This window comes from Myotis myotis, unplaced genomic scaffold (genome assembly GCF_014108235.1).
Source record: "Myotis myotis isolate mMyoMyo1 unplaced genomic scaffold, mMyoMyo1.p scaffold_m19_p_6, whole genome shotgun sequence".
In the NCBI taxonomy this organism is placed as follows: Eukaryota; Metazoa; Chordata; class Mammalia; order Chiroptera; family Vespertilionidae; genus Myotis; species Myotis myotis.
In genome coordinates, this window is record NW_023416368.1 from 16,210,212 (window position 1) to 16,233,677 (window position 23,466).

Sequence of the window (23,466 nt, forward strand, 5' to 3'; positions counted from 1 at the left end):
GGATAAAGAACAGCTCTTTCAGCCAATAAAGAGACAGCATCATCGACTTCTTCCCGGAAGTTGAGTTTCGCCAGCCGTGGGAGAGGCCGTTACCAGAGTAAACGCAGTTCTGAGGTGAGTGGGCGGCGGTGGTTTGGGGCTCGGTTCCCCACGCTTTTCTCTTCCCGGGACCCCGCGGCTTCGTCGGGGCAGGCCGGGAGTGGAGTGGGGGGGCCCGGGGCGGGGCGCGCTCGCTCCCTCAGCGCGGCCCCCGGCGTGGCTTCCCGGCCGCGCGCGGAGCACGGCTGGACCGCCCGGCGGGCTGGGGGTGCCTCCGTCCGTGTGGGGAGACCGGGCCGGGCTGCAGGTTGGGGGACCGAACCGGGGTGGCCTTGGCCAGCCCTCTGGCGACTCCGGCCTCTGTAAAGTGAGAACAGCGTCCCCACCCGACCTCCCTGGCATGTGCTCTTGCCCAGAATTGAGCCCTTTAGTCTGCAAGCCAGTGCTCTAGCCATTGAGCTAAACCGAGCAGGGCTGTTAAGATGGTTTAAAGGGTTGATTGTAACTGTTTGCAGCTGTCCTAAGTTTGTAACTTAGTGGAACAGTACACAGTGTTTATAACCCTCCTCCCATGCGCTTTCATTCCCTTTTCCTTAATGGCTGTATTGTATTATATAGACTACCTTATACAGCCCTCATCTATAAAATCATGTATTAATTCCCACTTGTCCTGCTCTTTTCAAACAGGGCTGCATTAAACTTAGGCATTTTTTTTTTGGGGTGTACTTGTACCAATTTTATAGGATAAATTTCTATAAATAGAATTATTGGTCCAAAGAATATCAGTATTAAACTTTTTGATACTGCCAAGTTAAATTCCAAATATGTACTTGTTTCCTTTCCTATCAGCTGTGTATGAGAATTTCCCACATTATCTTGGGGGGGAGGGGGGGTGCTGGCCTACCACCTAAGAGTGTTACCCCAGACACTTCCCCGAAGGGCCAGGGTAGCTAAACATCTGCTTCTAAAAGTAGGATGACCGCCCTGCAGACACTGAAAAGGAGAGTGTGATGTCTGCTGGAATCCAAGGTCTGCCACATAGAAGGTGTTCTATTTGTTGAAAGTCTCCTTTTAAAAAAATTGGTTTAAAAAGTGTATTAGCCTGGGCTGGCTGGTGTTGCGCAGTGGTTGAGCATTGACCCATGAACCAAATATTCAGGAAGGCCTAACTCCCCGGCTGAATTCCCAGTCAGGGCGCATGCGGGGCCGGGGTAGCAGGGGCGTGCAGGAGGCAGCCAGTGGATGAGGTTTCCCTCATTGATGTTTCTCTCTCTCTGTTCCTCTCCCTTCCCCTCGCTCTATAAATTAGTAACATCTTAAAACAAAGTGTATTAGCCTGAATATTTTCCCTTTGTTTGTTTATATTGAAATTTTTTAAATTTGTCGACTTTATTAAAAGGAAGGGGGAGAGAAAGAGAAGTGTCGATTTGTGTGCCACTTACTTTTGCATTCATTGGTTGATTTTTGTATGTGCCCTGACTGGGGGATTGAGCCTGCAACCTTAGCATATCAGGATGACTCTAACCCCAACTGAGCTACCTGGTCAGGGCATCCCAACTTTATTTAACAATTGCATTTTCTTTTTCTTTGTCATCTTCTGCCTATATCCTTCTTTAATGTAGTTTTTTTTGTTGTTGTTTGTTTTTTTTTAAGAGATTCACTCAATGGACCTTTATAGAGGACCTACCACCTTTTAGGCATTGTTTGAGGTGCAGCTTGGTAGAATTGTGAACAAGACAGGCAATTACTGAAGTCATGGTGCTCCTGGGAAATGGAGTCAGAAAATAATGTTTTTGAAAAATAAAAATTTCTAGTTTTTGCCCTTTGTTAGCTTGCAAGCATTTATATCCTAGAAAAATGAGATTGCCTGTTATTTTGCTTATACTTTGCTAAATGGAATTTTTAGATTTATTTATTTTTATTAAATTTATTGGTGTGACATTGGTTCATAACATTATGTAAGTTTCAGGTGTACATCCTCATAATTTTACTCCATTGTGTGCCTTCCACCCAAAGTCTAGTCTCTATGTATTTGAACCTTTATCCTTGTTGTCCTTTCCCCACCCTCCTTTCTCTCTGGTAACCACCATTCTGTTGTGTTATATTTATTTTTGGTAGTCAGATCTGTTGGTCTTTTGTAGTAGCCTTAAAACATGTAGTTATTTCTCTGATAGATTGTAAGCAGCAGTTGGATGGAGGTAGTGGTTTTTATTTATCCTTGAAAGGTAGTATAGTGTAATGTTTTGAGATCTTTAGACTCTGGATCCATCCTCTACTACTTACTCTGTGACTTTACACAAATGGTTCAACCACTTATTTCATCTCTAAAATGGAAAGAGCACCTTTCTTTTCTCGGATTTCTCACAACCATGAGAAAAGTATTTAGAATAGTGTCTGGTATATAGTTTGCACACAGATATTATCTGTTATCATAATTATCATTCCTGGATACTCAGCGTCATATATTAACAAATATATGAAAGAATGAACACACATTAAGGATGTTGTACCTACTTCCAAGTTCTCTTTGATTTGGAGCCCTCTTGAAATGGATGAAGCTGCTCAACAAATATTTATGAAGCTTCTGTGTTCAAGGTTGTGGACACAGTGAGAACTACGATAGACAAAATTTTTCCCTTTATGGAGTTTATTGTCTGTTTGGGGAGACAAATCAGATACCGATACAGAGAATAAACGCTACTGACGCATTGATTCTCAGCAACATTCTCTCTGCCACTGTGGCTTGGTGGAAACTCAGGAATGTTCTATAGCTGCCCTTAGAACTTCACAAATTCCAGTATAAAACTGCCTCCAGTATATTATATCTTGAAAACCTGAAAGGTCAGTCTAAATGAGCACAATTTTCTTTATAGATGAAAATATACTGCAGCATATTTTTTTGTGCCGCTGAAAGTATTAAGTAGAGAAGGAAAGTACTTGGATAAATAGAAAAGGATCATAGCCTTTCCCTGTTGTAAATGTTAGTTTTAGAAACCAAGGAGATCATTTTGTTCTGGGCCCCCAACTGCCAGGGCGAAAAAAGGAAAATACTCTGTCTCTAGTTACCCAATGTGACAGGTTTGTTTTGTAGAGGTACTCTAAATCTTTGGTCTATTTCTATAGGTTCTTGATCTTCCACAATGGGTGAGCCACAGCAAGTGAGTGCCCTTCCGCCACCTCCGATGCAATACATCAAGGAGTATACGGATGAAAATATTCAGGAAGGACTAGCTCCCAAGCCTCCACCTCCAATAAAAGACAGTTATATGATGTTTGGCAACCAGTTCCAGTGTGATGATCTTATCATCCGCCCTTTAGAAAGTCAGGGCATCGAACGGCTTCATCCTATGCAATTTGATCACAAGAAAGAACTGAGAAAACTGAATATGTCTATCCTTATTAATTTCTTAGACCTCTTAGATATCTTGATAAGGAGCCCTGGGAGTATAAAACGAGAAGAGAAACTGGAAGATCTTAAGCTGCTTTTTGTACATGTTCATCATCTCATAAATGAATACCGACCTCACCAAGCAAGAGAGACCCTCAGGGTCATGATGGAGGTGCAGAAACGTCAACGCCTTGAAACAGCTGAGAGGTTTCAAAAGCATCTGGAAAGAGTCATTGAGATGATTCAAAATTGCTTGGCTTCTTTGCCTGATGATTTGCCTCATTCAGAAGCAGGGATAAGAGTAAAAACTGAACCAATGGATGCTGATGATAGCAACAATTGTACTGGACAGAATGAACAAGAAAGAGAAAATTCAGGTCATCGGAAAGACCAGATTATAGAGAAAGATGCTGCCTTGTGCGTTCTAATTGATGAAATGAATGAAAGACCATAAAGGGTTTTTTTGTTGTTTTTATTTTTTCCTTTCAGTAAATAGCATCATATATTAGTTCATTTGCTCTTGGAGAGTCTTAAAAGAGATATAACTAGGAGTTAGTAACAGCTTCACTCTCCAGCTTTATCAATTATGAGATGTCACAGGCAGTAATTTCATTTTATGGCAAACATAGGCAGCGAGTGTGACTGCATTAAGAGTAATCAACTTAAAAAGCAAAGTGCTGCTGTTGTGTGGAATATTCCTGTTTTTGGAGTTGCACTAAACATTGAAGATAATCCTCAGTAATAGCAAATTTCCGTCCTTGGAACGTAGACTTGTTATTTAATAGAAGCAGCAGCCCTGTAGGTTGCTTGGTGTTAAAAAAAAAAAGTGATAAATAAAGGATGTCAAGTAGTATAAATATGAAATTGTGAAATCTTTATATTTTACTTAAAAATTTGCCTACTCTCTAAAAAAGTATTGTAACATGTTAAAAGAGAAGAACCCCATAGAGTTATAAAATAGCAATTTTTCCTCTCGACTGCTCCTGGAAATACACTATGTCGAACAGTCTTGGCCCTATCCTTTTTTAGTCAATCAGATAATAAGTCCTTTGATCACTTTTAGTTGCAACCATTTTAGTAATTGAAATGTTTATGTAATTAATTGTACATTTCCTTTAAAATTCAGTTCATACTTGTTTAAAGCTGGAAACCTGATATGGGAAGGGAGTTTGGTGGCAGAGACTGTTAGATGTTCACTGGAGATTGTATCTCCCCTGAGATACGGTGCTGAGAGAAGGTTGCCCTGCCAGGGACTATATTTCCTCACTCCCCTTGCATGTGTGTAAGGCTATGTGATTTAAGTTCTTAGCAGTGGAATATGAGGGTAAAAATTCAGGCCTGCCCCATAAAAATTTTCTTGCACAATCCTCCATTCTGTTCTTATCTGTTGGGTGGATGGCCACACCCAGGATAACTTTGGGTCCTCCATTCCCTTCTGGTTGGATGGCCAGCATAATTTTACCATTTTGAAGATGATAAAGGTTCAGTTAGTTTGGGCCCTTGAATGACTGAGGACTAGGCCCTCCTTTCATTAACCCCTGACCCCAATCCAGCTGATTTGACTATCTGAGCAAGAAGTCACCTGTTTTGATCACAGATTTTATTTCTGTATTTCTCTTCTCTTCCCGCTAACCTCTCCTCCACCAAAGTCTTGGTGAAGAGTCTGCCTTGTATCTGAGGTTCTCTGCTGGCCTTTCTCTTAATGTGGGCCAGTGGTTCTCAAAGTAATCTCAGACTAGGAACATTAGCATTACTGGGGACCCTGTTAGAAATGCAAGTTCTCTTGCCTCACTCCAGACCTACTAAATCAAACTCCAGCAGTGGTATACAACAAGCTGTGATTTAATAAGCCCTCGGATGATTGTGGTGCAAATAATCAAGATTTAAGAATCACTAATAAAAAAAAAAAAAAGAATCACTGAGCCCTGGCTGGTTTGGCTCAGTGGATAGAGCGTCGGCCTGTGGACTCAAGGGTCCCAGGTTCGATTCCGGTCAAGGGCATGCACCTTGGTTGCGGGCACATCCCCAGTGGGGAGTGTGCAGGAGGCAGCTGATCGATGTTTCTCTTTCATCAATGTTTCTAACTCTATCCCTCTCCCTTCCTCTCTGTAAAAAATCAATAAAATATATTAAAAAAAAAAAAAGAATCACTGATAAAGGTAATGCCTTTTCCCAGATGTACACTTTTGGTAATTCTCTCAGTCCCCAGTTTCCAATATACCATTCTTCCTCTATTAAGGTCTTCAGCTCTAGAGCTGGCAAAAACCAGTTTAAAGTGACCACAGGTCAATTCTATACGTGAAACATTCATCCTCTTTAGAAATCTTTGGAGTGTAGGCTGTTCCCAAGTAGACCGGCCACTTTTTTTTTTCCTGACATGTATTTGGTGTGGATCGTTGGGCTCCAGAGGACACAGGCCAGTCTTAAGTTTACAATGAAGGTGAAGGAGTATTCCCTCATTCCCTTCTGGGGGAGCAAGCTAGACATTGCATAACACTTGAGCAGCTCTCAAAAGAAATCCTGTTATTTCCCCTCAACCCTTTTATAATCTTAAGGATGTTGGGCTAAGAAGGTACAAAGCCAATTTTTGGCTGTTTTGCAAATCCACGCAAGGAAAAGAAACCTAATTGAATCACATTGTTATAAGAGTTATGACATAATTTGTATATGAATTTGTGTGTTTGGGGAGAGGATTAAGGATTTAAATTCCATTAGCAATCTTAAATTCTGACTTTGAGAGGATCCAATTTTGTAGGTCTTTTTAAAAGAATTTTGATGTGAACTATTTCAGTGGTATAAAGTAGCACAAGATCTCATAGTTATAAGTTTAAAAACTTATATGGTCTTGGCCAGTGTGGCTCACTGTTAAAGTGTCAACCTACACATTGGTCTAGTGCAGCGGTTCTCAACCTGTGGGTCGCGACCCCTTTGGGGGTCGAACGACCCTTTCACAGGGGTCGCCTAAGACCATCGGAAAACACATATATAATTACATATTGTTTTTGTGATTAATCACTATGCTTTATGTTCAATTTGTAACAATGAAAATACATTCTGCATATCAGATATTTGCATTGTGATTCATAACAGTAGCAAAATTACAGTTATGAAGTAGCAACAAAAATAATTTTATGGTTGGTCACCACAACATGAGGAACTGTATTAAAGGGTCGCGGCATTAGGAAGGTTGAGAACCACTGGTTTAGTGTTTGACTCTTGGTCAAGGGGTTTGATCCCCACCCCTACTTGGGGGTGTGTGGGAGGCAACCAATAGATGGGTCTCTCTCACATTGATGTTTCTCTCTCCCCTTAGGTTTCAAGTTTCCCCTTGCTGACATCTTGGGCAGCAGACTAGATTTCAAGGTCCCCCTGTTATATTGTTGTGGCTTTTCCCAGAATTTATGAGAGCATCTGACAATTTTATCTTGGCAAGTCCCAAGTCTGCTGACTTCTTTGTTCAGTGGGTGAGATAAACTCCCCTTTTCCCTCCTCTCTTCCCCTCCTGCCCAAGCAGCTATCTATCCTGCTTAACAGTAGGTCCTGAAGTGACTGGAAATAGCAAGTGCAAGGGTCTCATGAGGAAATAAAAAGGTGGCATGAATTGGATTTGAAAGGTTACTATTGCCACAACATAGGGAGGAGGTGGAGCTAGAGAAGCAGATATGGAGCAGATTACAGGATTTAAAAGGCCAAGGGAAGGAGTTTGTTTTATCCTAAATCTGATGGAAAGTCAATAGCAAACATATATAGGCCTTTGTCGACACTGTTCTAATAACTACATAGTCGTTTTATCCTCACAACAACCCAATGAAATCATGATTTTTTATACCCATATTACAGATGAGGAATCAATTGCTCTGAGAGGTTATGTAATTTACCCAAGGTTACCAAGACAGTGGCAGAGCCAGGATTGAAAATTTCTACTTTCAAAGCCAAAGCAGTCCAGCTGGTGTGGCTCAATGGTTGAGCATCAACCCATGAACCAAGAGGTCATGGTACATGCCTGTATTTTGAGCTCAATCCCCAATAGAGGGCATGTAGGAGGCAGCCAATTGATGTTTCTGTCTCATCAATGTTTCTACCTATCCCTCTCCCTCGCTCTCTAAAATCAATAAAAACATTTTTTTTTAAAAAAAAAAAAGAGGAGAAAAAAAAGCCAAAGCACTTAACCTCCATACTTTACCACCTTTCTACTGCATCAGACAGTTAATAAGTAATAGGTAATAAATAGTGGAGCCAAGAGTAGAATCCAACATTTTTACCATATAAAGTCCATAGATACTACATGATTTTGGACTGAGGAAGAGATTTGTATGTGGGAATTGGACATGTTAAGGCATTTATGTTTAGACTTCTCTGTGTATTTTAAAGAAATACCTATGTATCATCTCCACTTTAAGAAACAGGGTCAGTTTTGTGGTTTTATGGCTACAAAGCACGTAGCATAATTTATGGTACTTAGTAAACTATCAAAAGTCAACAATTCTGCTAAGTCATTTGCCTTTTGTGTTTGGCATTTAGAATCAAAGATTGAAGAACTGGTTTCAAATTGCAATGTAATGAATCTAACAGTAAGTGGCACTCTTACCATAAGTTTTGTAGCTGTAGCCAGGTGGCAGAGGAGGGGCAAAGATGAGGAAATTCAGAGGTTCTGTTTATAATACTGAGCTTTTTATTCAACAAGTGAGACTTGCTGCCTGTGCCTGTTGGTGGCCTTTTCTAGTGGAGAGAACATGGTGTGAATTCTTCAAAATAATCAGTATTATGTTTTGAATAAGAGTCTTGATTAGAACCTTTCTCTCAGAGCTGCCTAGATAAGACAAGGTCTTATCTAGGCAGCTCTGGGAAAGACCTCAGCCATTATTGGTTAGTGAATAAGACAATAAGATGCTTCTCACATTTGCTTAATATATGACCAAATTCTGTGAAGCTGCTGGTTCCCTGTCCCCCACTCTAGGTTTGGAATAAGGGAAGGCATTCAAAAGATGAGAGTCTTGCAAGGAGGTATGGTTGGCCAGGAATGCATTGTATCAGCATTATAAGGAAAGATATCTTGTGGGTCTTTACTGATTTTTACATTCATTCAATAAATAAAGGAATCTGCTGTGAATAATATGCAACCATTTAAGAGCCATTACGAGTGAGAGTACTGGGGGAGGACGGGAGCTGGAAGAGGTTTATGGGGGGGAAAAGGAGGACCTATGTAATACTTTCAATAATAAAGATTTTTTAAAAAAAGAGAGCATACTGCTGAGGAAAGATATTCAAGATCTGATAAAAGTAAGTTGCTGGGTATATTTGTGGCTGTCTATGCAGAGTCAAATTTGGAAAATTATATAAAAACCATTTTATGGATGAGGATATTGAGACTCAAATGTAACTTTCTATACACAAAGGACACCAGCTAGTAAATGGCAGAATTAAAACTGAAGCTTAAAGGAAAATTTTAAAAAGAGAAAGAAAAAGAGCATGGTAGAATTTGGGCCCCATTATTTACTAACTGTGTAGTTTTGGTTGAATCTCAATTTCCTTAACTATAGTAATTATGGTACCCATCTCAAAGGGTAGGTACCATCTAATGTTGACAATGAAAGAGAAGATTCATTCTAATTCTTTTTGAAATTTGTCAGGTTTTAGGCTTGCTAATCATCTATGTAGAAGTATCTGATCTAGAAGAGGGAAGGTGGTGCCTGGAGGCTTAGGTGGTGGGTGAGCCTAGGACTTTATGAGTTACTGCTACCTACTAGGGAGAGCGATAAAGAAATAATGAGGGCCTGGCCATGTGGCTCAATGGTTGAGCACCTATGAATTAGGACAGTGGTTCTCAACCTTCCTAATGCCGCGACCCTTTAATACAGTTTCTCATGTTGTGGTGACCCCCAACCATAAACTTATTTTCGTTGCTACTTCATAACTGTAATTTTGCTACTGTTATGAATCATAATGCAAATATCTGATATGCAGGATGTATTTTCATTGTTACAAATTGAACATAATTAAAGCATAGTGATTAATCACAAAAACAATATGTAATTATATATGTGTTTTCCGATGGTCTTAGGCGACCCCTGTGAAAGGGTCGTTCGACCCCCAAAGGGGTCGCGACCCACAGGTTGAGAACCACTGAACTAGGTGATTACCATTCGATTCCTGGTCAGGGCACATGCCTGGTTGCAGGCTCAATCCCCAGTAGGGGGCATGCAGGAGACAGTCATCAGTGATTCTCATCATTGATGTTTCTATCTCCTCCCTTCCTCTCTGAAATCAATAAAAATATATAAAACAATAAATAAAAAAGGAAGGCACAAATAATGGCAGAAATAAAAAGTGACATTACTATAGATTATATAGACAGTAAGAAATAATACAAAAATATTGTGGAAAATTGGAAAACTTAGACAAAATGTACAAATTCTTATAAAATGACCAATATCGGTTTAAGAATAGGGAACTTGATTAGCTTTCTAATGATTAAAAAACAAAACCAACCAAACAAACAAAAAAAAAACACCAGTAGTTAAAATCTCACAAAGAAACTTTTAAGTATAGCTTTGCTGGCAAGTTCTATTAAAGATTGCCAGAAAGAAGAAACATTCTTAAGGTCTTTTTATGAGATTAGCATAGACATATATGCATGTTAATCTAGCAGTGTATAAAAATAAAAAGTAATGCTTTATGGCCAAACCATGTTTAAGAATGTAAAATAGAAAATTAATTAATATAGTCTGTCACTATAATAGATAAAAGGAGAAAAATTCACTTGATCATCTTAACAGAAGCACAAAAAGCATTTTATAAAATTTAGTATCCATTCATGAAAAAGAAAAAAGGGGGATCTGGCTGGCTGGGTAGCTCAGTTGGTTACAGTGTTGTTCTGATACCTTAAGGTCCAAGGCATATACAAGAAGCAACCAATGAATGCATAAACAAGTGTAATAACAAATTGATGTTTCTCTCTCTTCCTTCCTCTCTCAAAAAAAAAAGTTAAAAAATTAATTAAAAAAGAAAACCTATTAGAGTATTTAGGAATAGAACAGAACTTCCTTAATCTAATAAGTTGTAGCTCCATAAAATCTGCAACATGTATTACACCCAAGGTAGAAAGCTAAAACCTTTCCTTTAAGATCTGTAATGAAACTACAATGCCTGCTATCAACACTTCTGTTAAATATGTACTAGATTCCCTAACCAGCATGGTAAAATAAAAAAAGGAAGAAGCCGAACTGCCATTATTTGCAGAAAATGTTTTTCTGCATGGAAAATTCAATATAATCTACAGATAACTTATTAAAAAGAGAGTTTCCTGTTTGGAGAAAAATACATTCATGCCCTAGCTGGTTTGGCTCAGTGGATAGAGCATCAGCCTGCAGACTGAAGAGTCCCAGGTTTGATTCTGGTCAACGGCACACACCTAGGTTGCAGGCTTGATCCCTGGCCCTGGTCGGGGTGTGTGCAGGAGGCAACCAGTTGATGTGTTTCTCTCTCATTGATGTTTCTCTCTGCCTCTCCCCCTCCCTTCCACTCTCTTTAAAAATCAATGGAAAAATATCCTTGGGTGAGGATTAACAACAAAAAATAATACATTAAAAAATGCATCTCAGAATACCAACAACAAATGAAAAAAAAAATTTAAATCAATGATATGAAGTACCCAGGAAAAAAAATCAAGGAATAAGTTGAAGGCCTCTATGGAGAAAAATTTTAAGATTTTAAAGAAAATCTAAATACAGGAGAGAGAAAATATGTCTATGGGTTGGTACACTCAATATTGTAGAGACGTCAAATTTACTCCACATTGATCTGTGGATTCAGTGCAAGCCAATCAAATTTTTGCCAGGTTCTTTTTTTAATTTGATGAGATGATTCTAAAATGAATAGGAGGTTTGCTCTGTCCTATAGAGCAAAAAGGTTTGTTGTTGTTTTTTAATAATAATGCTTATTATGGGCAAGGCTCCTAGTTTAAATTCTTTAAAGAAGATGTAAGTTTCTCATGAACCCTCAAGGGCTTGATTGTCCCAGTTTTAATGGTTCATAAACAAAAGAAAAGGTTTTTTAACTTCCAAGTAATGAGGGATATGCAGAGAAATCCATGCTGAGATGCCATTGTATCCTTACCAGTACCCCCCCCCCCCCCCCCCACACACACACAATATCAAGTGTTGATGAGGATGTGGAATAAGAATTCTTACACACTGTTGGTAGATGTCTCAGAAAACAGGCATTATCTAATAAGGTTCAAAAGTTATGTACCCTTGCCTGGCTGGTGTGGCTCAGTGGTTGAGTGTTAACCTATGTATCAGAAGGTCACGATTCCATTCCTGGTCAGGGCAAATGCCCGGCTGGATTGCTGGGCTCGATCCCCACTGTGGGGCATGCAGGAGGCAGCTGGTCAATGATTCTCATCATTGATATTTCTGTCTTTCTCCCTCTCCCTTCCTCTCTGAAGTCAATAAAAAATGTTTTTTAAAAAGGTATGTACCCTTTGACCCAGTAATTCCATTCTCAGAAATATACTTCAGAGAAGTGTGCACTGGGATTCATGTAAATGTCCAGTACGGCATTGTTCATGATAACTAAAACAGAAGATTAAATGTTCATCTAAAAATAGAATGAACAAATAATTTGATGCATATCTACTCCCAGGAAAACTTTGAGTAATAAGAACAATCTAGCCAAAACCGGTTTGGCTCAGTGGATGGAGCGTCGGCCTGCGGACTGAAGGGTCCCGGGTTCGATTCCGGTCGAGGGCATGTGCCTGGGTTGCGGGCACATCCCCGGTGGGAGATGTGCAGGAGGCAGCTGATCGATGTTTCTAACTCTCTATCTCTCTCCTTTCCTCTCTGTGGAAAATCAATAAAATATATTAAAAAAAAAAAAAAAAAAAAGAACAATCTACAGGGATATACAACAGCATGAGTGGATCACATAAACACATTGTTGAGGGAAAGACAGGACGCAAACGCCTATAGACAATATGGTTCCATTTTCATGATGTTCTAAAATAAAACTATACATAAAATTTGGGATGCAAACATAGGTTTGCAGGACAAATAGCTAATTACTGAATATCTGCTCCTCATATTCGATGAATGACCTTCCTCCCCTCTGAAGCCCCTGGTCCCTGACCTCATCCTTAGCTCATGATGTTTTTTATTTCTCATTTTCCCTTTCTGTCTCTGAAGCTCTCCTGTAGGTGGAATTCCTACATGTATCACATAAGTCAGATTCTCCCCTTAGTCCTTTTATCAAGGTCATTAGAAAAGCAAGGAGCCGTAGTCGGTTTGGCTCAGTGGATAGAGCGTCGGCCTGCGGACTGAAAGGTCCCAGGTTCGGTTCCGGTCAAGGGCATGTACCTGGGTTGCGGGCACATCCCCAGTGGGGGGTGTGTGGGAGGCAGCTGGTTGATGTTTCTCTCTCATCGATGTTTCTAGCTCTCTATCCCTCTCCCTTCCTCTCTGTAAAAAATCATTAAAATGTATATTAAAAAAAAAAAAAAAAAAGCAAGGAAACAGCCCGTTTGGTGGGTCAGTGGTTGAGCGTTAACCTATGAACCAGGAGGTCACGGTTCAATTCCTGGTTATGGCATAATGCCCGGGTTTGAAACTCGATCCTTGTGTGGGGCATGGAGGAGGCAGCCAGTCAATGATTCTCATCATTGATATTTGTACTTCTCTCTCTGTCTCCTTTCCTCTCTGAAATAAAAAAAAAATAAAAAAATAGATTTATTTATTTTTAAAAGCAAGGAAACAGTTGCAATATTTCAAATAGTGATTACCTGTAGGAGAGGGAAGGTTTTGAGATCAGGAAGGAACACATGGCCTTGGAGTAGAGGTTGGAGGGACTTTAGGAGATTTGCTTTATTTTTTGTTTTGGTTCCTGATTTCTTGAGTGTTTGCTTTGTGTTTTTTAAACTATAAGTTCATGTAATGTTCTGTACATCTGTTATATTTTCCACTAAACAATAGTTTAACCTTAAAGCCATATTGTGACATCATCATACACCCATCATATTGGAAAAAATTAAAGTCTGACAGTACCGATATTGGCAAAGACATGCAGCATCATAAGAGTTCTTCACCGCTAGTGAGAATGTAGGCTAGGATAAGCACTTTGGAAAACTACTCAAATTCTGTTGTAAAGTAGATTCCTGTGAGAAGTGAAAAAATGGGAAACAGGGTTTTCTCTGTTTTGGGGGGGGCCTTTTTTTGGGGGGGAGGAGGGATATAATTCAGAGCTTCATCTTGAATGAAACAGGCTAATGTTAGTTTTACCCTCCTGTGCATAAATCCCTAGAAGCAGTGAAGTTATTTATTAGCTAGACAAGTTGGAGCAGCGGTTCTCAACCTATGGGTTGCGACCCCTGAAAATACGTCCTGCATATCAGATATTTACATTACGATTCATAACAGTAACAAAATTACAGTTATGAAGTAGCAACGAAAATAATTTTATGGTTGGGGGTCACCACAACATGAGGAAGTGTATTACAGGGTCGCGGCATTAGGAAGGTTGAGAACCACTGGTAGGGCAAGTTTCAGAACAGAGACTGGTAAGTTACCAATAGGCTGAAGTCTGGTGGATGGTTCTGGGGTTTCCAAACCTGTGACGAAGGAAGGGAGGGTTCTGACTGCTGGGCTCAGCAAAGCAGGTCAGTGTCAGAAACTTTTGGGCAAACAACATGCAATGAGTAAGTTGCATGAAAGGGGGATCTTTGAGAATCCTACTTTGTAGCTGGTATATGGCAATGTGATCATTCGATGTGATCAATGTGTGTTTGTGATGGAAACCGCAGAGACGGCAGGCAGCCCACGGAGCCCTGGCTCTGGGAATATCGGATCCCTCTAGCAGTCAGCAGGCCACCATCGCCTTTCCACAGTCCCCTTGGCAGCACTGGCTCTGGGCTCTATGCTCTCGTGAATGACAGGGTCAGTCAAGCAGCTCATCAAAAAAATTAGGCTTTCCCACCCACAGGTCTAGTTACTATATTTATGCAGTACCCTTAACTGGACAGTCAGGATCCTTAATTGGACAGCAGCAAACCTTCCCGTTCACGCTTCAGATGACTTGTTCTTATTGGTAGGAATGGACAGTCAACATCTTAAAAACACATAGCTTTGGCTCCTTAAATCGACAAAAATTCTAGTTGGGTAATAAGGGGAGGTTTCCTTTCTGAAAGGAGGTGATGCTGTGTGATGAAGCCCACTAGAAAGTAATCTCTTGTAAAATGCACATGCCCCCACACAGCCCCAATGTCTATTCTCCACATTTTATTCTGAACAAGGACGCCTGACTGGATGTTCAATCCCATTACTTACATCTGCTTTGCCCAATACAGTAGCCACTTGCCACATGTGGCTATTAAAATCTAATTTTCAATTAATTAAACTTTTTTAAAAAGAAATTTTTTTTTTAGTCATACTAGCTACATTTCAAGCGGCCAATAGCTACATGCGACTTGTGACTATCATGTTGGGCAGAACAGAGATAGAACATTTCATCGTTACTGGAAGTTCTATTGGACAGTGCTAACCTAAAGATCAAGTTTAAATACCTGTGCCCATAATTGATAAAGAATAATCAGAGCTACCATTTAGGGATGCCTTTCATATGCCAGGAGCTTTGCTAGGAATAATTACTCTCTAATACCACCACCAATGATCACAAAATCAAATGCTCATAGGGCCAGACAGAAAGGAAAGTAACTAAAATTAGCTAGGGGCAACACCATGGGAGAGGTGGGGACTGTGGCTAACTGTAGAGTATATGCCCCACCTAAAAGGGACACAACTCCTCTGTTTGATCAAATTGTTGTCATTTGAAAATGTGATTCCAGCACTACTAGATCTTCTGAATACAAACATAATTTGCAAATCCAGAACTTTATATAAAATTTCATTACTTTTCATTCTAAAGCAACAAATATATCATTTCTTTAAGCACCATACAAATTAAACTTAAACATACCTCAGCCCTGGATTCAGTCCATGATCTGACTCACCCATGTGCAACTTCTATAAATCCATGCAGGGCCAAGAACCATCGTTTAGTTATTAATTTCTACAACTACATAACTAATACTGCCACCGACTCATCAAACAATAAACACAAACCACAACCACGGTCAATTCTACTTCTGATTGTTCGAGGCCTCTCCCAGAACCATACAGCAGTCCCCGCTAGCCTTCCTCTGCCCTGCAGGAGATTTTCTGTGAGCAGTTTGGGAGATGAGCTCCCTGCTCCTGAAGGATTTCTATTGTCATCATGCAAGACAGCATAGAGAGTGACTTTTTAAGGAAACTGTTTTGAATGTGGACAGCATCTCGAAATCAACCTTGCCCAACCTTTAGCAACGCATGACTCCCGCTTTGTGCTTTTCAGAAAAGTAATGCTTATATTTTTCTCCACGACCGAGGCTGCCACTGCTATTGTAGTTGAGTGAACTTTTATTCTGGAGAGCCTTATCATCCTGAGCCAGTTTCCTCTCCTCCCTGACACATTCAGTGACGCTGCACTCCAGTGTTTGTTAGAGCACAGATGTTTATGTTTCCGTGGTGATGATCGGTGACGACACATGCACCGGAATGTGTATCATCAAATTTATCCAGACAGAGCTGCAAAGAGTGGGAATTCCACTTCCATTTGAACTTCATGAAAACTGACTCAGCTTTCTCAGCAATTACTTGTTGAGGTTTGGGCTGTTCAATCTGGATGTTAAAGAGCAAACACTCACACTTGCCTGTTTGTTTTTCATTTTACTATTGGATTTTTTTTTTTTTTTTTGCAAGTGAGAGAGTTCACTGTATTTTTTAAAAGAGAAAGCTGTGCTTAAGTGTCAATTAAAACCAGAACCATTGTAGAGATGCCTGCTGTTTGTGGTGACAAAGTTACAACATGTATTTGCCTGCGAAGTCTTTCTATGGTGGCATAAATGTGGGACTGCGTGACAAGAGTGAAGCAATGCAAGGTAGAATGGCAAGTGGGTAAATGCTCTAATGTGCTCTTGTTCTGTTTTGGAGAATTAAAGGAAGCAGCAGGTCACCTCACAAAGGACTATATTGTCAAAGAACACTTAAAAAAGTTGAAAATGGGTGTGAGGTTGTTACTAAAGGTATACAGGGAGGTTAGTGGGGGAAAAAAACACTTGTGTTCTCAAAAACCAGGTTTCACACAATAACAGGCACTAAAACTAGTTGTGTGTGCTTGCAACAGGAGAGAATACTCTTAGTAATGGCTGGTCTTTTTCATGATACGCAGGAAATCTTCCTCATTGACTTCCCCGTCTCCATCTCGATCAGCTTCATCAGTCATTTCCTGCAGCTCCTCATCAGTGATGTTCTCACCCAACTCATTGGATACACGTTTGATATTGTCGAACGATATGGTCCCAGTTTCATCATCATCGAAGAGCTTGAAAGCTTTCAGGATGTCTTCTTTGGAAACTTTCTTGCACATTTTTTGAGTCATCACAGTCAAGAAGTCATTGAAATTCATTTTTCCTGTACCTTCTGGATCAATTTCACTTATCATCTTCATAATCTCTTCTTTCTTTGGTTCAAAGCCCATTGCTCTCGTCACCACCTTGAGCTCTCTAACATCGATGGTCCCCGTTGCATCAGTATCGAAGAGATCAAAAGCTTGGCGTAGCTCCTGTATCTGCTGTGGACTAAGCTCCAGCTTAGGACTCACTCTTTTTGGCTGGGAAGATGATGCCACATTTGTTGGCTTAAAGCTGGAAGAAGCCTTCGGAGGTTCCGAGTCTTATTTTGGCCTGGAACAGGTTGCCCAGGGCCACGCATGCCGGGGGGGCGGCTGCGGGCCGGCTGTGTGTTAAGAGGAGGCAGCGAAAAGGCACAAGGCCCCGCAAGGAGGCTGGCATTTCTTCAGACCCATCTCCGACCCTACTATTGGATTTAATACATTGGAACTGCTGACATAACATTCCCCTCACCCATCACCCCACACATAATGTCCATAAAATCATCTCTCAGGCCTAACTCATAGTAGGTGCTCATATTATTGGTTTATTTGCTGTGCACCTCTGGGAAAGTCTCTGTTTCTTACCATGGTGCCTATAGCAGATATGTGCAAACATGGTAAGGGCTCAATGAGTGTTTGTTGTCATTATTCTTAGTACTACTACTATTACCCAGAGCTATGTGCTTAGGTAGACCATGGGTCCCATCCCAGGTCTAAGACTGATTAGTTTTGTGGCTTTGGGTAAGTTACTGAACCTTTCTAAAGCCCAGTTTTCTCATCCGTAAAATGGGGATAATAATTATTATAGGTCCTTAGATTTGTAAGGATTTGATAAGATTATATAAGTAAAATGATCACCATAGTGCTGGCCCATAGTAAATGCTCCATAAATATTAGTTGATATTAGTACAAAAATAACAATAATAGCAATAATTAATACATATTACTACCTGGCCGATCACCATTAAGCCGGGCGGCAAAGTCTGAGCACCATTTCTCCTTTGTCACTAACGCTGTTGGTGGTGTCATATTCAAATAAGGATAACGTGGACCACCTTCTTAGCAGTGACCTGTGGCTCATGATTTCTGATCCGCCTGACACAGAGCTTGCTGGCTACCAAGTTCCCAGTGTTGGGATTTCTGGCATTACTTGCTCTATGGATTACTCAGGGGATACACTGAAAGTCAGTCTTCACTTAGGTCCTTGTTCATTATCTTGACTTCTTGCTGCATCCTTTCTATTATGAGGGAAGACAAAAGACATCTTCCCCACTCCTCAAAGAAAAAGGCCTTGCCTGACCGGCGTGGCTCAGTGGTTGAGCATTGACCTGTGAACCAAGAGGTCATGGTTTGATTCCTGGTCAGGGTACACGCCTGGGTTGCAGGCTTGCTCCCTAGTGTGGGGTGTGCTGCTGATCGATGATTCTCTCTCATCATATATGTTTCTATCTCCTTCTGATCTGAAATAAAAATACATTTATTTATTTATTTATTTATTTAAATTTTTGCTTACAGTATTACAAAGGGTATTACATATGTGTCCCTTTAAAATACATTTTTAAAAAAGAAAAAGGCCTGATTTGATGCTTGAAAATCTGGGGCCTTTGTGCTCTACTTTGTGACACAATAGGCTATTCTTAACTTAATGTCCTGATCTTACATCTTTCTTGCTTTCCCAAGTAGGAAAATCAAATAAGAGGTAATATTTCACCCTCGGCAATAAATATTATCGCCATTTTTTCTACGTAACTTGGACCCTTCACCAAAATGCTCTTGCCAAAGGAGGCCTGGCTGGAGTTCTCACTGAAACTCTAAGTGTAAAGCTCTGGGCCCCTCATCCTCTGCCCATGTGATCTGAAGGTGCGTTTCAGTCATGAGGCTGGAGAGATTTTACAGACAACCTTCTATGATCCTTGGAATCCCAGAGGTCCCTGCAAGCCTAAGCCAACCTGGATTGCACAGGCATCAAGGGTGGACCCCCAGTTCTCCAACATCCTGTGTAACCAAATGACCTTTTAGTTGTGCAACCCCTGAAATTCATACTTGCTAGCCAACTTAACCATGACAAGTGCAGAGAGCACTAAACGGCTTTTGACAGAAAGTAGCTATGTGAGCCTGAGCTGGTTGCATCCCCTCTCTGGGTCTCCAGGAGATCTATTGCATGGCCTCCATGCTTGAATGTGCTGTGACTTGGCCACTGACCATGGTGGGAGAGGAGAGAAATTTGGGAGGGTGCATTTCTCTTTGTTGTTTGGTTTATTTCCACTCATCCCATTTTAATTTTGTCAGGGTCAGATAAGTAATTTACATTTCCTAGGTCAAATAACAGCAGACCTGAAAAAAAGTTAAGTCTTTACAAGTTCAAAAAAAAGCCAATAGGTAAACTCTTTCTAAGCTGATTATGGGGAAAAACAGTGAATTCATAAGCCAAAGCCATCTAGAAAAAGAACCCTCAAATGTTTGACTTTCTTCCTGTTTTGAACACATGCACTGTTGACGGAATGAGAAGTGATTAGGGGGACGGCTTCAAGGCACAGCCAACTCCCTGGTGAGCTTCCAGAGGCTGGCAGGGAAGGGCAAAGTTATAAGCAACTCAGAGCAATCTTGCCCTGGACTGTCTGGCACAAGAGCAGTTCCTGTAATTGAAACTGAGTTCATCAAAACCCTACTTGGTTGGTCCCCACCGCCATTTCACAACTTCTACAACCAGGGCCTGAGCATCCCAGGCCTGCGTGACCTGGCCCTTGGCAGCCAGCCCAGCCTCCTCTCCTGCCAGCCCTGGAGCAGCAGGAGCCATCCCTGTCTCTTTTGGTGCCTTGAACTCACTTAAGCAAAACAGCCTTTGTGTACACTGTTCTCTCTGCCTGGAAATTTGTTTCTGTCCCCTTTGCCTGGTTCATCTGCCTGGAAATTTGTTTCTGTCCCCTTTGCCTGGTTCATCTGCCTGGAAATTTGTTTCTGTATCCTTTGCTTGCTTCATCATAGCAAGGAGAAGGGCCCAGTGATTCTGTCACCACTCGCTTCTACAAGTACTTTTCGTTTGACCAAACCCCACTTTTGTTTTAATTCTGTTTATTTTGGGATCCTGGCACACGCATACTTCACATCTCAATCTGTATAATTACTTTGAAGGAAAATTTAATTCATTCGTATCTGATGCCCACAAAAGCTAAATGTCCATCATTTTCCATTTTTAAAAGCAGTGGTGTTTTAAAGCATCTCTATTTGAGCCAAGAAACCAAGTAGGACCTCAGTTTTAAGATGTTCATCTTCTAAAGCTCTTGATTAATCACAGTTCTACTGATTTTTCAAATAAATATGAAGATTATATAAATATACAACAATAATAATATCTCTAAATCTGAAGAACAGCAGTTTGGGGGCTTAACTTCAGTGTGGGACAGGGCATGGCTCCCTACTCGCTCAGACTTCCCTAGTGACTAGGGAAGGTCCTCCAATAGTCCAAAAATGGGGGAGAGTGAAGGGAAGACAAAAAGGAGGAAATGAGAAAAAAACATGCACATCAAAAAAATTTTTTAAGTCCCCTAAAAAAATGAGCATTTAAACTGCTTGTCAGACGGCTTCCTGACAAAGCCACCAGAGTGTCTTCACTGGCATTTACGTAAACGCTGCCGGTGAGTTCACCACAGCTGCGAAGGCTAATGGAACCTAATTAGTCACTTTTCCCGGCACAATGTCAGGATGATGAGCACCAGCTCTTTGCCTTGTTGCATATTAGATCATCCTATATAATAAATGCCTAATATGCAAATTGACCACACAGCTGAATGACCGGCAGAATGGCCAGTCGCTATGACATGCAGTGACCACCAGGGGGCAGATGCTCAATGCAGGAGCTGCCCCCAACCCACAGGCCCCAGGCCAGCCAAGGCAGGTGTGAGTGGGGCAGGGGGTGGAGTGTGGGGGGGGTCCCCCCAGGTCACCCCACGGTCACCCCGCAGAAGGAGGCAACTGGCAGTGGCGGCAGGGTGGCGGGGCGGTGAGCGGGCAGTGCCAGGCCGGCTAAGGTGGGTGCCAGCGGGGGCTCTCTGATTGCCCCACAGATTGGCCCTGATTGCCAGCCAGGCCTAGGGACCCTATCTGTGCATGAATTTCATGTACCGAGCCTCTAGTTAGGTAATAAAGTGTTAGCTGACAGGGTCCCTGCACTATAGCTTTGTGAGGGCACTGCATTTTGCCATGGGGGTGGGAAATATAAAGAAACTAATGCCACAATTGGCCTTAAACCCAACCTGAAACTCAGGAGAACAAGGACAGTATTAACCCTCCCCAAGCCCTTTGAAGATCCCCAGTGCACAATCCCAGGAATTTACCCAAGTGAGGGGAAGACAGGGCAGGCACACAAGCTGGAGCAGTTCACAACTGTGGTGGCGACAATTCAGTGTCTTTGGCCCTATGCCTGCACTTTTTCAAAAATTGGAACACAGAGAGCAGTCCTGAGGCTGCCTCTCTCTCCACGCATACCTCTCCCATAAAGCAATTGCTTAAGGAGGAAACCTCACTACCTGAACTCTCCCACAAATACCCAGCAAAGAACATCTCAGTATTTATGAATGAGGAAAAAGGGTGAGAGCAGTTACCAACAGCTTCAGCAAGCAGGGATTCAGTCACCCTCTGTGGATCACACAAGATTTCAGGAAATAAATTTGCCTTTGGCAACTCTCCTACTTGAAATACAGGGACAGTTATGTGAGCACAAGAGTTGTGAGTGTGTGGGTCACACAGGGAGACTGCATGAGTGTAAAGAATGATCTCAATTTCTTTCATTTGCAGAAAGATGGAGCCACAAAAGGGAACTTTCCTTCAACTGTCTGACATGCAGGATATAAATAGAGATGTGCCGCAGCTCAAAATAAGTCAGGCTACCTGTAAACGAGATGGTGAAAAGCCCAGAATTAGGGAAAACGGAGGCTCCTACGGGTCACCTAAGAAGTGAAAATACCTGGTTGTCTCACTGTGCAGTAGCTGCTGGAGGTGGGGGCGTGCGAGTGGAGGGGCCAAGGAGGGGGGTGTGGTTCTGTAAGTCTTAAAAAGGGCAATTTCAAATAGGATTTTTCAATGGCCAGGTAAAGTATTACCATACCCCAAATCAACATGAGTTAGCATCATAGGTCCACACCCACACACCACCCATGAAAGAGCCCATCGTCACCCTTTGCTGAGTAGATATTTATGTAGCTATCGTATGAGTGGGTGGTTATGTGTGGTTGGTTGATTAATTCTACAAAGAAGCAGATTTCCAGGGCACTGTTGTTACTAAGAACCTTAAGGAGCTGTCTACCCTTTGAATCTTCTGGAGAGAAGTGAAGTAAGGCTTTGGAGAGCGGGAGGCCCCCTAGCTGAAGGAGGTAGGACATACCCACATCTCCAACAATGATTAATAAATAGTGAAATGTCATCATTTTCTTGAATTGTATGCTAATAATAACACGGCCAGTTGTGGACTGGTAAACTGAAGCAGAGGAATAAAATGTTGTCTTTAAAACTTAGAATAGCCCTAGCCGGGTGGCTCAGTTGGTTGGAGCATCGTCCCATACACCAAAGGGTTGTGGGTTTGAATCCCAATCAGGGCACTTACCTAGGTTGCAGATTCTATCTCTAGTCAGGGTGCGAATGAAAGGCTACAGGTTGATATTTCTCTCACATCTTTCTCTCTCTCTCTCTCTTCCTTTCTCCCTCCCTCGCTTTCTCTCAGTCTAAAAAATCTATAAAAACATATCCTCGGGTGAAGATTTAAAAATAAGAAATAAAAAACTTAGAATAATATAATATCACAACTGAAATATTAATATATACACCTAGAAGTAAAAATTTAAGCTGGGAGGAAGCTTAGAGACTCCAAATCGTTAGCCCATGGCTATATTCCTCCTAGGTGACTCCCCAACACCCCCCCACACCCCGCTTCTCTCTCCAGGGTTTACAATTTTGTAATTAATTACCAACAATTAAAAATTAGGAGTCTTGCCAAAATGGAACTCTAGTCCCAATAAGCATTCACTCCCCTTGGTGACAACTGCCTGGGGCTGGGGCGGTGGAGCACATCTCTTGTTCCACAGTCTCCACCAAGCCCACTTCCCCTGTGTATGTGACCTGCCCCAAGCCAAGGTACACATTACATCCCCCACCCTGAAGATCATCACCTTTGTTTTGCTAAGAAGCAAACTAAGGATACCAAAAGGTAAGGTGACTTGTCCAAGGTCACACCAAGGGTAGAGGTGAAACTACAAATTTAATTTAGGTTCCCTGACGCCAATTGTCAGACTCTTTCCAACACATCATGATGCAAAATAATGTTCCTGGCCTCCACACCAAGAGGCGTCCTTTCTATCTGGTTGTTTTCTGCTGTTTGTGTTGGTTTTTTCGGTGGCATCCTGAGCTGTCTCCCAGCTTCCCAAGGGCAGGAATGGGAGCTGAGTGAGGTCTGTACTTGGAGCACATTTTGAAACTGTGAACCCATGACTGGCACATTTCAAAGTGACAGTCAAGTGTGTCCCAGACAGGACAGTAACTAACCAGTCACAGTCACAGACAAGACTTCAGCT

At 41.5% G+C, this 23,466-nt stretch overlaps 2 protein-coding genes across 2 annotated transcripts; one reads left to right on the forward strand and one right to left on the reverse strand.

Moving 5' to 3' along the window:
* Positions 1–5,339, forward strand: MED7 (mediator complex subunit 7). The gene is made up of 2 exons (XM_036312852.1): positions 1–114; positions 3,163–5,339. Exon 2 carries the CDS (start codon positions 3,180–3,182, stop codon positions 3,879–3,881), a length of 702 nt encoding a protein of 233 aa, XP_036168745.1. The 5' UTR covers positions 1–114; positions 3,163–3,179; the 3' UTR covers positions 3,882–5,339.
* Positions 5,340–16,524: 11,185 nt separating this feature from the next.
* On the reverse strand, positions 16,525–17,868 carry LOC118657858 (centrin-2-like). The gene is made up of 2 exons (XM_036312534.1): positions 17,854–17,868; positions 16,525–17,167 (listed from the first exon to the last, which is right to left on the reverse strand). Exons 1-2 carry the CDS (start codon positions 17,866–17,868, stop codon positions 16,649–16,651), a joined length of 534 nt encoding a protein of 177 aa, XP_036168427.1. The 3' UTR covers positions 16,525–16,648.
* Between the last annotated feature and the right edge of the window lie 5,598 nt (positions 17,869–23,466).

What these genes read in the sequence shown, in the direction of transcription:
- MED7 (XM_036312852.1), top strand. Translation starts at nt 3,180, where the DNA reads ATGGGTGAGCCACAGCAAGTGAGTGCCCTTCCGCCACCTCCGATGCAA.